This window comes from Musca domestica, unplaced genomic scaffold, assembly GCF_030504385.1.
Source record: "Musca domestica strain aabys unplaced genomic scaffold, Musca_domestica.polishedcontigs.V.1.1 62, whole genome shotgun sequence".
Lineage (NCBI taxonomy): Eukaryota > Metazoa > Arthropoda > Insecta > Diptera > Muscidae > Musca > Musca domestica.
In genome coordinates, this window is record NW_026712369.1 from 2817509 (window position 1) to 2829912 (window position 12404).

At 31.8% G+C, this 12404-nt stretch overlaps 1 protein-coding gene across 1 annotated transcript; it reads left to right on the forward strand.

The window, feature by feature from the left end:
• The first annotated feature begins 3552 nt into the window (after positions 1 to 3552).
• Positions 3553 to 4344, forward strand: LOC131805861 (epidermal growth factor-like protein). Its single transcript, XM_059129568.1, has one exon. The coding sequence runs from the start codon at positions 3698 to 3700 to the stop codon at positions 4286 to 4288; it is 591 nt and encodes a 196-aa protein (XP_058985551.1). The 5' UTR covers positions 3553 to 3697; the 3' UTR covers positions 4289 to 4344.
• The last annotated feature ends 8060 nt before the right edge of the window (positions 4345 to 12404 follow it).

The window sequence follows — 12404 nt, forward strand, 5'->3', positions numbered from 1 at the left end:
AAAAAAAATCAGTATATTACACTGTGCGACAAAATTAATTTTTTTTAATAATTACTGGGAAGATCCAGTAGAATACACTGTGCGACAAAATCAATGTTTTTAATAATTACTGGGAAAAATCTAGTAGGTTATACTATGCCACAAAATTCAATAATAATTTCTGAAAAAAGTTCGGTAGATTACATTGTGCGACAAAATTCAAATTTTTTAATAATTACTGGGAAAAATCCAGGAGATTATACTGTGTGGCAAAAATCAATTTTTTTTATAATTACTGGAAAAATTCTCTACATTAGACTGTGCGACAAAATTAATTTTTTTTAAATAATTTTCGAAAAATCCTGTAGAATACACTGTGCGACAAAATTTAGTTATTTCAATAATTTCTGGAAAAAAATCCGGTAGATTACACTATGCCACAAAATTCAAAATTTTCAATAATTTGAGGAAAAAGTTCGGTAGATTACATTGTGCAATAAAATTCAATTTTTGTAATAATTACTGGAAAAATTATTTAGATTACACTGTGAGACAAAATTATTTTTTTTTTAAATAATTTTTGGAAAAATCCAGCAGATTACACTATGCGACAAAATTAAATTTTTTTAATAATTATTGTAAAAATTCTGTAGACTACACTCTGCGACAAAATTAAATTTTTTTCAAAAATTTGTGGAAAATTCCAGTAGATTACACTGTGCGACAAAATTATTTATTTATTTGTTTTTTTTTTTTTTTTTTTTTTTTTGATCATTTCTGGAAAAATCCAGTAGAATACACTGTTCGACCAATTTAATTAATAATTACAGGAAAAAATCCTATAGATTACACTGTGCAACAAATTTCAATTTTTTCGATAATTTCTGGAGAAATTCAGAAAATTCTGGAGAAAATCAGCAGATTACTGAGAAAATCAGTAGATTTTTTTTAAATTCACTGGAAAAATCCAGTAGATTACACTGTGCGACAAAATTCAATTTTTTCAATAATTACGGGGAAATTTTAGTAGATTACATCGTGCGACAAAATTTATTTTTCCAATTTATTACTGGAAAAAAAAAATCCAGTGATTACCATGGCGGCAAAATTAATTTTTTTATAAATAATTTTTGGAAAAATCCAGTAGACTACACTGTGCGACAAAATTAAATTTTTTCAATAATTTCTGGGAAAAATCCAACAGACAAAATATTTTTTTTCAATAATTACGGGGGAAATTTAATAAATAAATGACCACCAAAGTTTCCGAATACCAATCCGTTGGACTGTTGTGTCTTGAGTATTTTGGAAAGCAAAAAATACTAAAGTCACCTCAAGCAAGCGCTTCGCCGGGAATGGGCCAACATATCTCAAAGCAATGTTCGTGCAGCGTGTGAAGGTTTCATTGGCCGTTTGAAGGCCATAATTCTAAACTTATTCTAAGATTTGATGCTATTTCCGACATTTTTTGCTTTCATCCAATACAATAAAAAAAAAACAAGTAAAAAAGCTGTAAGTTCGGCCGGGCCGAACTTTGAATACCCTCCACCATTTGGAAAGAATTTGGCAATTTTTAAAAAACAATAAAATCCGTTAAAAATTCTGTTAAATTCTTAAAAATACCGAATGTAGCTATTATATTAGGGTCTTTACGACGACATGAACCTGCGTAGGTAACATTTGTCATAAGCCATTACAATATTCAAATGCGAAACTTAAAAAAATCGGTTATAATGTCGATAAAATCAAAATACCAAATATCCGGAGGTACCGTTACCGAACTTCAAATATCAAATTTGAAACAATTCTGGTGAAAAATGGTCCTAAAATCATTAAAATACCGAATATCGGAAGGTACCGTTATATGGGGGCTTAACGAAGAGGTGTACCTGCACAGACAATTTTTTGTCTTAGGGTGTAATATCCATTACGAATTTTAAATACCAAATTTGAGACAATTCCGGTTAATAAATTCGCTAAAATCATTAAAATACCGAATATCGGGAGGTACCGTTATATGGGGGCTATACGAAGAAGTGGACCTGCACATACACTTTTCTGTCTTAGGCTGTAATATCCATTACGAACTTTAAATACTAAATTTGAGACAATTCCGGTGAATAAATTCACTAAAATCATTAAAATACCGAATATCGGGAGGTACCGTTATATGGGGGCTATACGAAGACGTGGTCCTGCACAAACAATTTTCTGTCTTTGGCTGTAGTATCTATTATGAACTTTCAATACCAAATTTGAGACAATTCCGGTGAATGATGTCGCTAAAATCATCAAAATACCGAATATCGGGAGGTACCATTGTATGGGGGCTACACGAAGACGTGGACCTACACACACAATTTTCTGGCATAGACTGTAGTATCCATTACGAACTTCAATTACAAAATTTAAAATAATTCCGGTAAATAATGTCACTAAAATCATCAAAATAACAAATATCAGAAGGTACCGTTATATGGGGGCTATAACGAAACGTGGACCTACATGGCCCATTTTCAATACCAAAAGTCCTGCAGACATAGCAAACGTTTGAGCAAAATTTTATCAATCTACTTCAACTCGTTCGGAACAACTCAGATGGACAGGAGGATAGACGGACGGACATCTCTAAATCGACTTAGTATTTTATGCTGATCAAGAATATATATACTTTGTGGGGTATAAAATGTGTATTTCGTGTGGGGTCTAAAATGTGTATATTTGGAGGGTGTATGGTGGAGGGTATATAAATGTAAAAATTATGGCATTTGACTTTTTTATTTCACCCTGTATTTTTCATCTGTTTTGCTGTTTAAGTCCCTCACATTCGTAATATGCATTCGACAACAATGAAATTTGGTACCAGTCATCAGATACAGCCCAGAAATACCTCTGCCAAATTTTATCAAGATCGGTTCAGATTTTGATATAGGTGCCATATATAACTTAAATTGAGTTTGGGTAAATTGTGCAATATCTGTCTAAAAGTCCTGAATTTTGGTACATTCGACCGAATTCAGTCAAGAAGCAAATACATCGAATTCGGAAAAAAATCGGTTCAGATATAGCTATAACTCCCATATATATGTTTCATCCGATTTGGTGTTTAAGTCCCTCACATTCGTAATATGCATTCGATAACAATGTTACCAGATATCTTATAAAGCTCGGAAATACCTTTGCAAATTTTTATCGAGAACGGCTAAGACTTGGATATAGCTCCCGTATTTCCATTTTGTGTTGTCATATGGCTGAGGGTATAAAAAAGGACCAAAAATACTCCCTTGGTGACTTATGGATTGAAATGTTTGACCAGAATAATTCTCGTATTGCTATCTGCAACATCGCCGAATATATTTCTTCCAGTATAATATTGTGATGATGTCTAAAAAGGTATTTTTTTTAATTTTTAATTTAAAACTTTTTATTTATTTTGATTTGACGCTTAAAATGCGAAACATTGGAACAGAATGATTCAAAGCTAAAATAAGTTTCATTTTTCGAATCCCTTCCCTTCTGCTCGATGTCAAGTGTAAGCGATAAAATTCAAGAATAACCTTGAAAATGTTAAATCCCAAAACCAAATTGCCCGGAATCCCCCCTAATATTCCGTTATCAGCAGCAGCTGGCAAACACAAGTTTCAAGTCCAACGTAGAACCACAAAAGAAATGGCAAGTTAGTGTTTTGTACGACTTGGAGGAAGCAAAAAGTCCACGCATGGCTAACATGTCCCAACGCCAGTCACTGCTGTCCATTTTCGTGCTACTGAAGCTCTTGGCTGCCGCTGTAGTCGTTGAATCTCAAATCTGTTTTCAAAATGTCACCCGAGAGATTCCTGTCAAACGAAACAATGCCTTTGTTAGGGCCAATATAACGACAACAATAAAAGTTTGCTGTGATGGCTATCAGCTGGATCCGATGGATAGAACCCGTTGTGTGTCGATCTGTGCGCCGGAATTTGCCTATTCCGATGGCCAATGTGTACCGAAATGTGATAATTGTGAAAATGGTGAATGCCTCTCGCCGAATAATTGTAAATGTAATGATGGCTATAACTGGTCGCCAGAGCATGGATGTTCTCCCAGCTGCCCGGAAGGCTGTAGCAATGGTGTATGCATTGCGCCCAGTGTCTGTAGGTGTTCGCAGGGATTTTATTTCACGTCCACGGAGGGATGTGTTCCAATAGGAAATAATATGAGAAGTGTTGACGATGCCGGTGCTGACGATGATGGTCCCGAGGTGGAGGGGTATTTTAAGTATTTGGGCAAAAAAATTCATTTTACTGGTGTCCTTGATAATGCGCCCTAAAGGGGTTTGAAGTAAAACAAATAAAAAGAGGTTAAAAAATCAACAGAAATAAAATAAATAAATAAAATAAATAATTTTTAATGGATTTTTTTATTAATTTTTTTCCAAGGACCTTTAGACCAATAAACGTGGATTTTTTTAAAGAATTTTTTCCAAGAACCCTTACACCAGTAAACGTGGATTTTTTAAAGAAATTTTTCCCAAGGACCCTTAGACCAATAAACGTGGATTTTTTAAAGAAATGTTTCCAAGGACCCCTAGACCAATAAAGTTGGACTATTTAAAGAAATGTTTCCAAGGACCCCTAGACCAATAAACGTGGACTTTTTAAAGAAATTTTTTCCAAGGACCCCTAGACCAATAAACGTGGATTTTTTTAAAGAAATTTTTCCCAAAGACCCTTAGACCAATAAACGTGGATTTTTTAAAGAAATTTTTCCCAAGGACCCTTAGACCAATAAACGTGGATTTTTTAAAAAAAAATTTCCAAGGACCCTTAGACCAATAAACGTGGATTTTTTAAAGAAATGTTTCCAAGGACCCCTAGACCAATAAACTTGGACTATTTAAAGAAATGTTTCCAAGGACCCCTAGACCAATAAACGTGGACTTTTTAAAGAAATTTTTTCCAAGGACCCCTAGACCAATAAACGTGAACTTTTTAAAGAATTTTTTTCCAAGGACAATCACATCAATAAACGTGGACTTTTTAAAGAAATTTTTTCCAAGGACCCCAATAAACTTGGATTTTTTAAAAAAAATTTTCCAAGGACGATCACAGCAATAAACGTGGATTTTTTAAAGAAATTTTTCCAAGGACCCTTAGACCAATAAACGTGGATTTTTTAAAGAAATTTTTTCCAAGGACCCTTAGACCAATAAACGTGGATTTTTTAAAGAAAATTTTCCAAGGACCCTTAGACCAATAAACGTGGATTTTTTCAAGAAAATTTTCCAAGGATAATCACAGCAATAAACGTGGATTTTTTAAAGAAAATTTTCCAAGGACCTTTAAACCAATAAACGTGGATTTTTTAAAGAAATTTTTCCAAGGACCTTTAAACCAATAAACGTGGATTTTTTAAAGAAATTTTTCCAAGGACCTTTAAACCAAGAAACGTGGATTTTTAAAAAAATTTTCCCAAGGACCCTTAGACCAATAAACGTGGATTTTTTAAAGAAATTTTTTCCAAGGTCCCTTAGACCAATAAACGTGGATTTTTTAAAGAAATTTTTCCAAGGACCTTTAAACCAATAAACGCGGATTTTTTAAAGAAATTGTTCCAAGGACCTTTAAACCAATAAATGTGGATTTTTTTAAAGAAATTTTTCCAAGGACCTTTAAACCAATAAACGTGGATTTTTTAAAGAAATTTTTCCAAGGACAATCAGAGCAATAAACGTGGATTTTTTAAAGAAATTTTTCCAAGGACAATCAGAGCAATAAACGTGGATTTTTTAAAGAAATTTTTCCAAGGACCTTTAAACCAATAAACGTGGATTTTTTAAAGAAATTTTTCCAAGGACAATCAGAGCAATAAATGTGGATTTTTTAAAGAAATTTTTTCTAGGACCCTTTGACCAATAAACGTGGATTTTTAAAGAAATTTTTCCTAGGACCCTTAGACCAATAAACGTGGATTTTTTTAAGAAATTTTTCCAAGGACCCTTAGACCAATAAACGTGGATTTTTTAAAGAAATTTTTCCAAGGACCCTTAGACCAATAAACGTGGATTTTTTAAAGAAATTTTTCCAATGACAATCACAGCAATAAACGTGGATTTTTTAAAGAAATTGTTCCAAGGACAATCACAGCAATAAACGTGGATTTTTTAAAGAAATTTTTCCAAGGACAATCACAGCAATAAACGTGGATTTTTTAAAGAAATTTTTCCAAGGACAATCACAGCAATAAACGTGGATTTTTTAAAGAAATTTTTCCAAGGACAATCACAGCAATAAACGTGGATTTTTTAAAGAAATTTTTCCAAGGACAATCACAGCAATAAACGTGGATTTTTAAAGAAATTTTTCCAAGGACAATCACAGCAGTAAACGTGGATTTTTTAAAGAAATTTTTCCAAGGACAATCACAGCAATAAACGTGGATTTTTTAAAGAAATTTTTCCAAGGACCCTTAGACCAATAAACGTGGATTTTTTAAAGAAATTTTTCCAAGGACCCTTAGACCAATAAACGTGGATTTTTTAAAGAAATTTTTCCAAGGACCCTTAGACCAATAACGTGGATTTTTTAAAGAAATTTTTCCAAGGACCCTTAGACCAATAAACGTGGATTTTTTAAAGAAATTTTTCCAAGGACCCTTAGACCAATAAACGTGGATTTTTTAAAGAAATTTTTCCAAGGACCCTTAGACCAATAAACGTGGATTTTTTAAAGAAATTTTTCCAAGGACCCTTAGACCAATAAACGTGGATTTTTTAAAGAAATTTTTCCAAGGACCCTTAGACCAATAAACGTGGATTTTTTAAAGAAATTTTTCCAAGGACCCTTAGACCAATAAACGTGGATTTTTTAAAGAAATTTTTCCAAGGACCCTTAGACCAATAAACGTGGATTTTTTAAAGAAATTTTTCCAAGGACCCTTAGACCAATAAACGTGGATTTTTTAAAGAAATTTTTCCAAGGACCCTTAGACCAATAAACGTGGATTTTTTAAAGAAATTTTTCCAAGGACCCTTAGACCAATAAACGTGGATTTTTTAAAGAAATTTTTCCAAGGACCCTTAGACCAATAAACGTGGATTTTTTAAAGAAATTTTTCCAAGGACCCTTAGACCAATAAACGTGGATTTTTTAAAGAAATTTTTCCAAGGACCCTTAGACCAATAAACGTGGATTTTTTAAATAAATTTTTCCAAGGACCCTTAGACCAATAAACGTGGATTTTTTAAAGAAATTTTTCCAAGGACCCTTAGACCAATAAACGTGGATTTTTTAAAGAAATTTTTCCAACGACCCTTAGACCAATAAACGTGGATTTTTTAAAGAAATTTTTCCAACGACCCCTAGACCAATAAACGTGGATTTTTTAAAGAAATTTTTCCAACGACCCCTAGACCAATAAACGTGGATTTTTTAAAGAAATTTTTCCAACGACCCTTAGACCAATAAACGTGGATTTTTTAAAGAAATATTTCCAACGACCCTTAGACCAATAAACGTGGATTTTTTAAAGAAATTTTTCCAACGACCCTTAGACCAATAAACGTGGATTTTTTAAAGAAATTTTTCCAACGACCCTTAGACCAATAAACGTGGATTTTTTAAAGAAATTTTTCCAACGACCCTTAGACCAATAAACGTGGATTTTTTAAAGAAATTTTTCCAACGACCCTTAGACCAATAAACGTGGATTTTTTAAAGAAATTTTTCCAACGACCCTTAGACCAATAAACGTGGATTTTTTAAAGAAATTTTTCCAACGACCCTTAGACCAATAAACGTGGATTTTTTAAAGAAATTTTTTCAACGACACTTAGACCAATAAACGTGGATTTTTTAAAGAAATTTTTTCAACGACACTTAGACCAATAAACGTGGATTTTTTAAAGAATTTTTTCCAACGACCCTTACACCAATAAACGTGGATTTTTTAAAGAAATTTTTCCAAGGACCCTTAGACCAATAAACGTGGATTTTTTAAAGAAATTTTTCCAAGGACCCTTAGACCAATAAACGTGGATTTTTTAAAGAAATTTTTCCAAGGACCCTTAGACCAATAAACGTGGATTTTTTAAAGAAATTTTTCCAAGGACCCTTAGACCAATAAACGTGGATTTTTTAAAGAAATTTTTCCAAGGACCCTTAGACCAATAAACGTGGATTTTTTAAAGAAATTTTTCCAAGGACCCTTAGACCAATAAACGTGGATTTTTTAAAGAAATTTTTCCAAGGACCCTTAGACCAATAAACGTGGATTTTTTAAAGAAATTTTTCCAAGGACCCTTAGACCAATAAACGTGGATTTTTTAAAGAAATTTTTCCAAGGACCCTTAGACCAATAAACGTTAATTTTTTGAAGTAATTTTTCCAAGGACCCTTAGACCAATAAACGTGGATTTTTTAAAGAAATTTTTCCAAGGACCCTTAGACCAATAAACGTGGATTTTTTAAAGAAATTTTTCCAAGGACCCTTAGACCAATAAACGTGGATTTTTTAAAGAAATTTTTCCAAGGACCCTTAGACCAATAAACGTGGATTTTTTAAAGAAATTTTTCCAAGGACCCTTAGACCAATAAACGTGGATTTTTTAAAGAAATTTTTCCAAGGACCCTTAGACCAATAAACGTGGATTTTTTAAAGAAATTTTTCCAAGGACCCTTAGACCAATAAACGTGGATTTTTTAAAGAAATTTTTCCAAGGACCCTTAGACCAATAAACGTGGATTTTTTAAAGAAATTTTTCCAAGGACCCTTAGACCAATAAACGTGGATTTTTTAAAGAAATTTTTCCAAGGACCCTTAGACCAATAAACGTGGATTTTTTAAAGAAATTTTTCCAAGGACCCTTAGACCAATAAACGTGGATTTTTTAAAGAAATTTTTCCAAGGACCCTTAGACCAATAAACGTGGATTTTTTAAAGAAATTTTTCCAAGGACCCTTAGACCAATAAACGTGGATTTTTTAAAGAAATTTTTCCAAGGACCCTTAGACCAATAAACGTGGATTTTTTAAAGAAATTTTTCCAAGGACCCTTAGACCAATAAACGTGGATTTTTTAAAGAAATTTTTCCAAGGACCCTTAGACCAATAAACGTGGATTTTTTAAAGAAATTTTTCCAAGGACCCTTAGACCAACAAACGTGGATTTTTTAAAGAAATTTTTCCAAGGACCCTTAGACCAATAAACGTGGATTTTTTAAAGAAATTTTTCCAAGGACCCTTAGACCAATAAACGTGGATTTTTTAAAGAAATTTTTCCGAGGACCCTTAGACCAATAAACGTGGATTTTTTAAAGAAATTTTTCCAAGGACCCTTAGACCAATAAACGTGGATTTTTTAAAGAAATTTTTCCAAGGACCCTTAGACCAATAAACGTGGATTTTTTAAAGAAATTTTTCCAAGGACCCTTAGACCAATAAACGTGGATTTTTTAAAGAAATTTTTCCAAGGACCCTTAGACCAATAAACGTGGATTTTTTAAAGAAATTTTTCCAAGGACCCTTAGACCAATAAACGTGGATTTTTTGAAGAAATTTTTCAAAGGACAATCACAGCAATAAACGTGGATTTTTTAAAGAAATTTTTCCAAGGACACTTAGACCAATAAACTTGGATTTTTTAAAGAATTTTTTCCAAGGACCCTTAGACCAATAAACGTGGATTTTTTAAAGAATTTTTTCCAAGGACCCTTAGACCAATAAACGTGGATTTTTTAAAGAATTTTTTCCAAGGACCCTTAGACCAATAAACGTGGATTTTTTAAAGAATTTTTTCCAAGGACCCTTAGACCAATCAACGTGGATTTTTTAAAGAATTTTTTCCGAGGACCCTTAGACCAATAAACGTGGATTTTTTAAAGAAATTTTTCCAAGTACCCTTAGACCAATAAACGTGGATTTTTTAAAGAAATTTTTCCATCGACCCTTAGACCAATAAACGTGGATTTTTTAAAGAAATTTTTCCAAGGACCCTTAGACCAATAAACGCGGATTTTTTAAAGAAATTTTTCCAACGACCCTTAGACCAATAAACGTGGATTTTTTAAAGAAATTTTTCCAACGACCCTTAGACCAATAAACGTGGATTTTTTAAAGAAATTTTTCCTTTTCTTAACCTCTCAATATAACTTCAACCAACAAACTATATATCTTTTAGAATATGAATGAGAAGATTTTTCTTCATTTCGCTTTTAATGAATTTTCAATCTAAAATTATCCGAACGCATTATTAATTTTTCTTTAATTATTTTATCTTAAATTTTGAGTTGAATTACAACTGTCGATAAAAAGAAAATAGTTGATGCCATTCAACAGAAACAATGCTCCGCTCCGCTGTGATAAGCACTGTGGGAGCCAACTGAGTTTAACTGATAAGACGTTTTGAAAATCATTTGGATTCTGATTGAAAATCATTTGAGGGTCTTTAAATTTTTTTATTTTTTCTTTTTGGGTTGAGTTTTTTTTTCATTTTAGGGTGTTTTAAAAATTCGTTTTTAACTGTGAATATTTAATTATTTTATTTTGATCTTAACTTCTTTTTATTTAGTTTTTCGCATTTTTTGCGGTGTTTTAAATCATTGTTGTTTATCCATGGACATATCAATTTTTATTTTGGCCATAACTCCTTCATTATTGACTTTTTTCAAATTTTTAGGGAGTTTTAAATGGATATAGTCCAAATCTTTCTAGTTCTAATATTTATATCAGACTTAGGTCAGATTCGATGGACAATATTGGTCCACTCCCGCAGGCATTCCCCCATAAAGGGTCAACAGTTTGAACAATCTTAAAGCAAGTCCAAATACATATTTAAATAAACGGACATTGTTTTAAGGTATATATCCGACTGCAAAAACCGGCCAAGACTTTTTGACATGTTTTTATAGATCTTCAAGCGTGTTTAAAATTATTTTCTAAGATCTACAGAGTCCTTGAGAAAATTCTGTAAAAATTCCATATTTTTATGGTTCTTGAGAAATTTCTTTAAAAATCCGCGGTTGATAGAAATTTGAGGATTTTTTTTTTAAAATCCACGTTTGATACCTCTGATGGCCCTCGAGAAAATTCTTTAAAAATTCATGTTTTTATAGCTCTGATGGTTCTTGAGATATTTCATTAAAAATCCACGATTGATAGAAATTTGAGGAATTTCTTTAAAAATTCACGTTTGATGGTTCTTGAGATATTTCATTAAAAATACACTTTTGATAGAAATTGATTTAAAAACCACGTTTAATGGCACTGATGGTCCTCTAGAATTTTTTTAAAAAAAATCTCGTTTGATAGATCTTGTTTTAAGAATAAACGTTGACGGATCTCTCCAAAAAATTCACTTTTGACGGATCTGTTTAAAAAATCCACGTTTGACGGATTTCTTTGAAAAATCCACGTCAAATGGCTCCGACAGTCCTTGAAAAAAATTATTAAAAATCCATTTTGATGGTTCTAAAGGTCCTTAAATAAATTCTTTAAAAATCAACTCTAATTGTTTTAAAAAAAATCTTTAAAAAATCTACGCTTGATAGCTATAATGGTACTTGAAAAAAATCTTCTGATGGTCCTGGAGAAAATTTGTTAAAAATTCACAGTTGATGGTTCTGATGGTCCTGGAAACATTTTTTTTTAAATCCTTTCTTGATGGCTCTGATAGTTCTTGAGAAAATTGTTTAAAAATTCATTCTTGATGGCTCTGATAATCCTTGAGAAAATTCTTTAAAAAATTCATTTTGAAGGCTCAGAAGGTCCTTGAAAAAAATTTCTCATTGGTCTGAAATTGGATTTTTAAAGAATTTTCTCAAGCACCATTAAAACGTAGATTTTTTAAAGAAATTTTTCAAGGACCGTCAGAGCCACGAGTCGTAGATTTTTTACATAATTCTCCCAAGGACCATTAGAACCATCAAAAGTGGATTTTTTAAAAATTTTTTCCAATACCATCAGAACCATCCAATGTCAATTTTTTAAATAAATTTTTCAAGGACCATCAGAGCCATCCAATGTAAATTTTTTAAAGAAATTTTTCAAGGACCTTCAGAGCCATCCAATGTCAATTTTTAAATAAATTTTTCAAGGACCATCAGAGACATCCATTGTCAATTTTTTAAAGATTTTTTCAATCACTTTCAGAGCCATAAAACATGGATTTTTAAATAATTTTCTCAAGGACTTTCAGAGCCATAAAACGTGGATTTTTTAAAGAATTTTCAGAGCCATAAAACGTGGATTTTTTAAAGAATTTTCAGAGCCATAAAACGTGGATTTTTTAAAGAATTTTCAGAGCCATAAAACGTGGATTTTTTAAAGAATTTTCAGAGCCATAAAACGTGGATTTTTTAAAGAATTTTCAGAGCCATAAAACGTGGATTTTTTAAAGAATTTTCAGAGCCATAAAACGTGGATTTTTTAAAGAATTTTCTCAAGGAATTT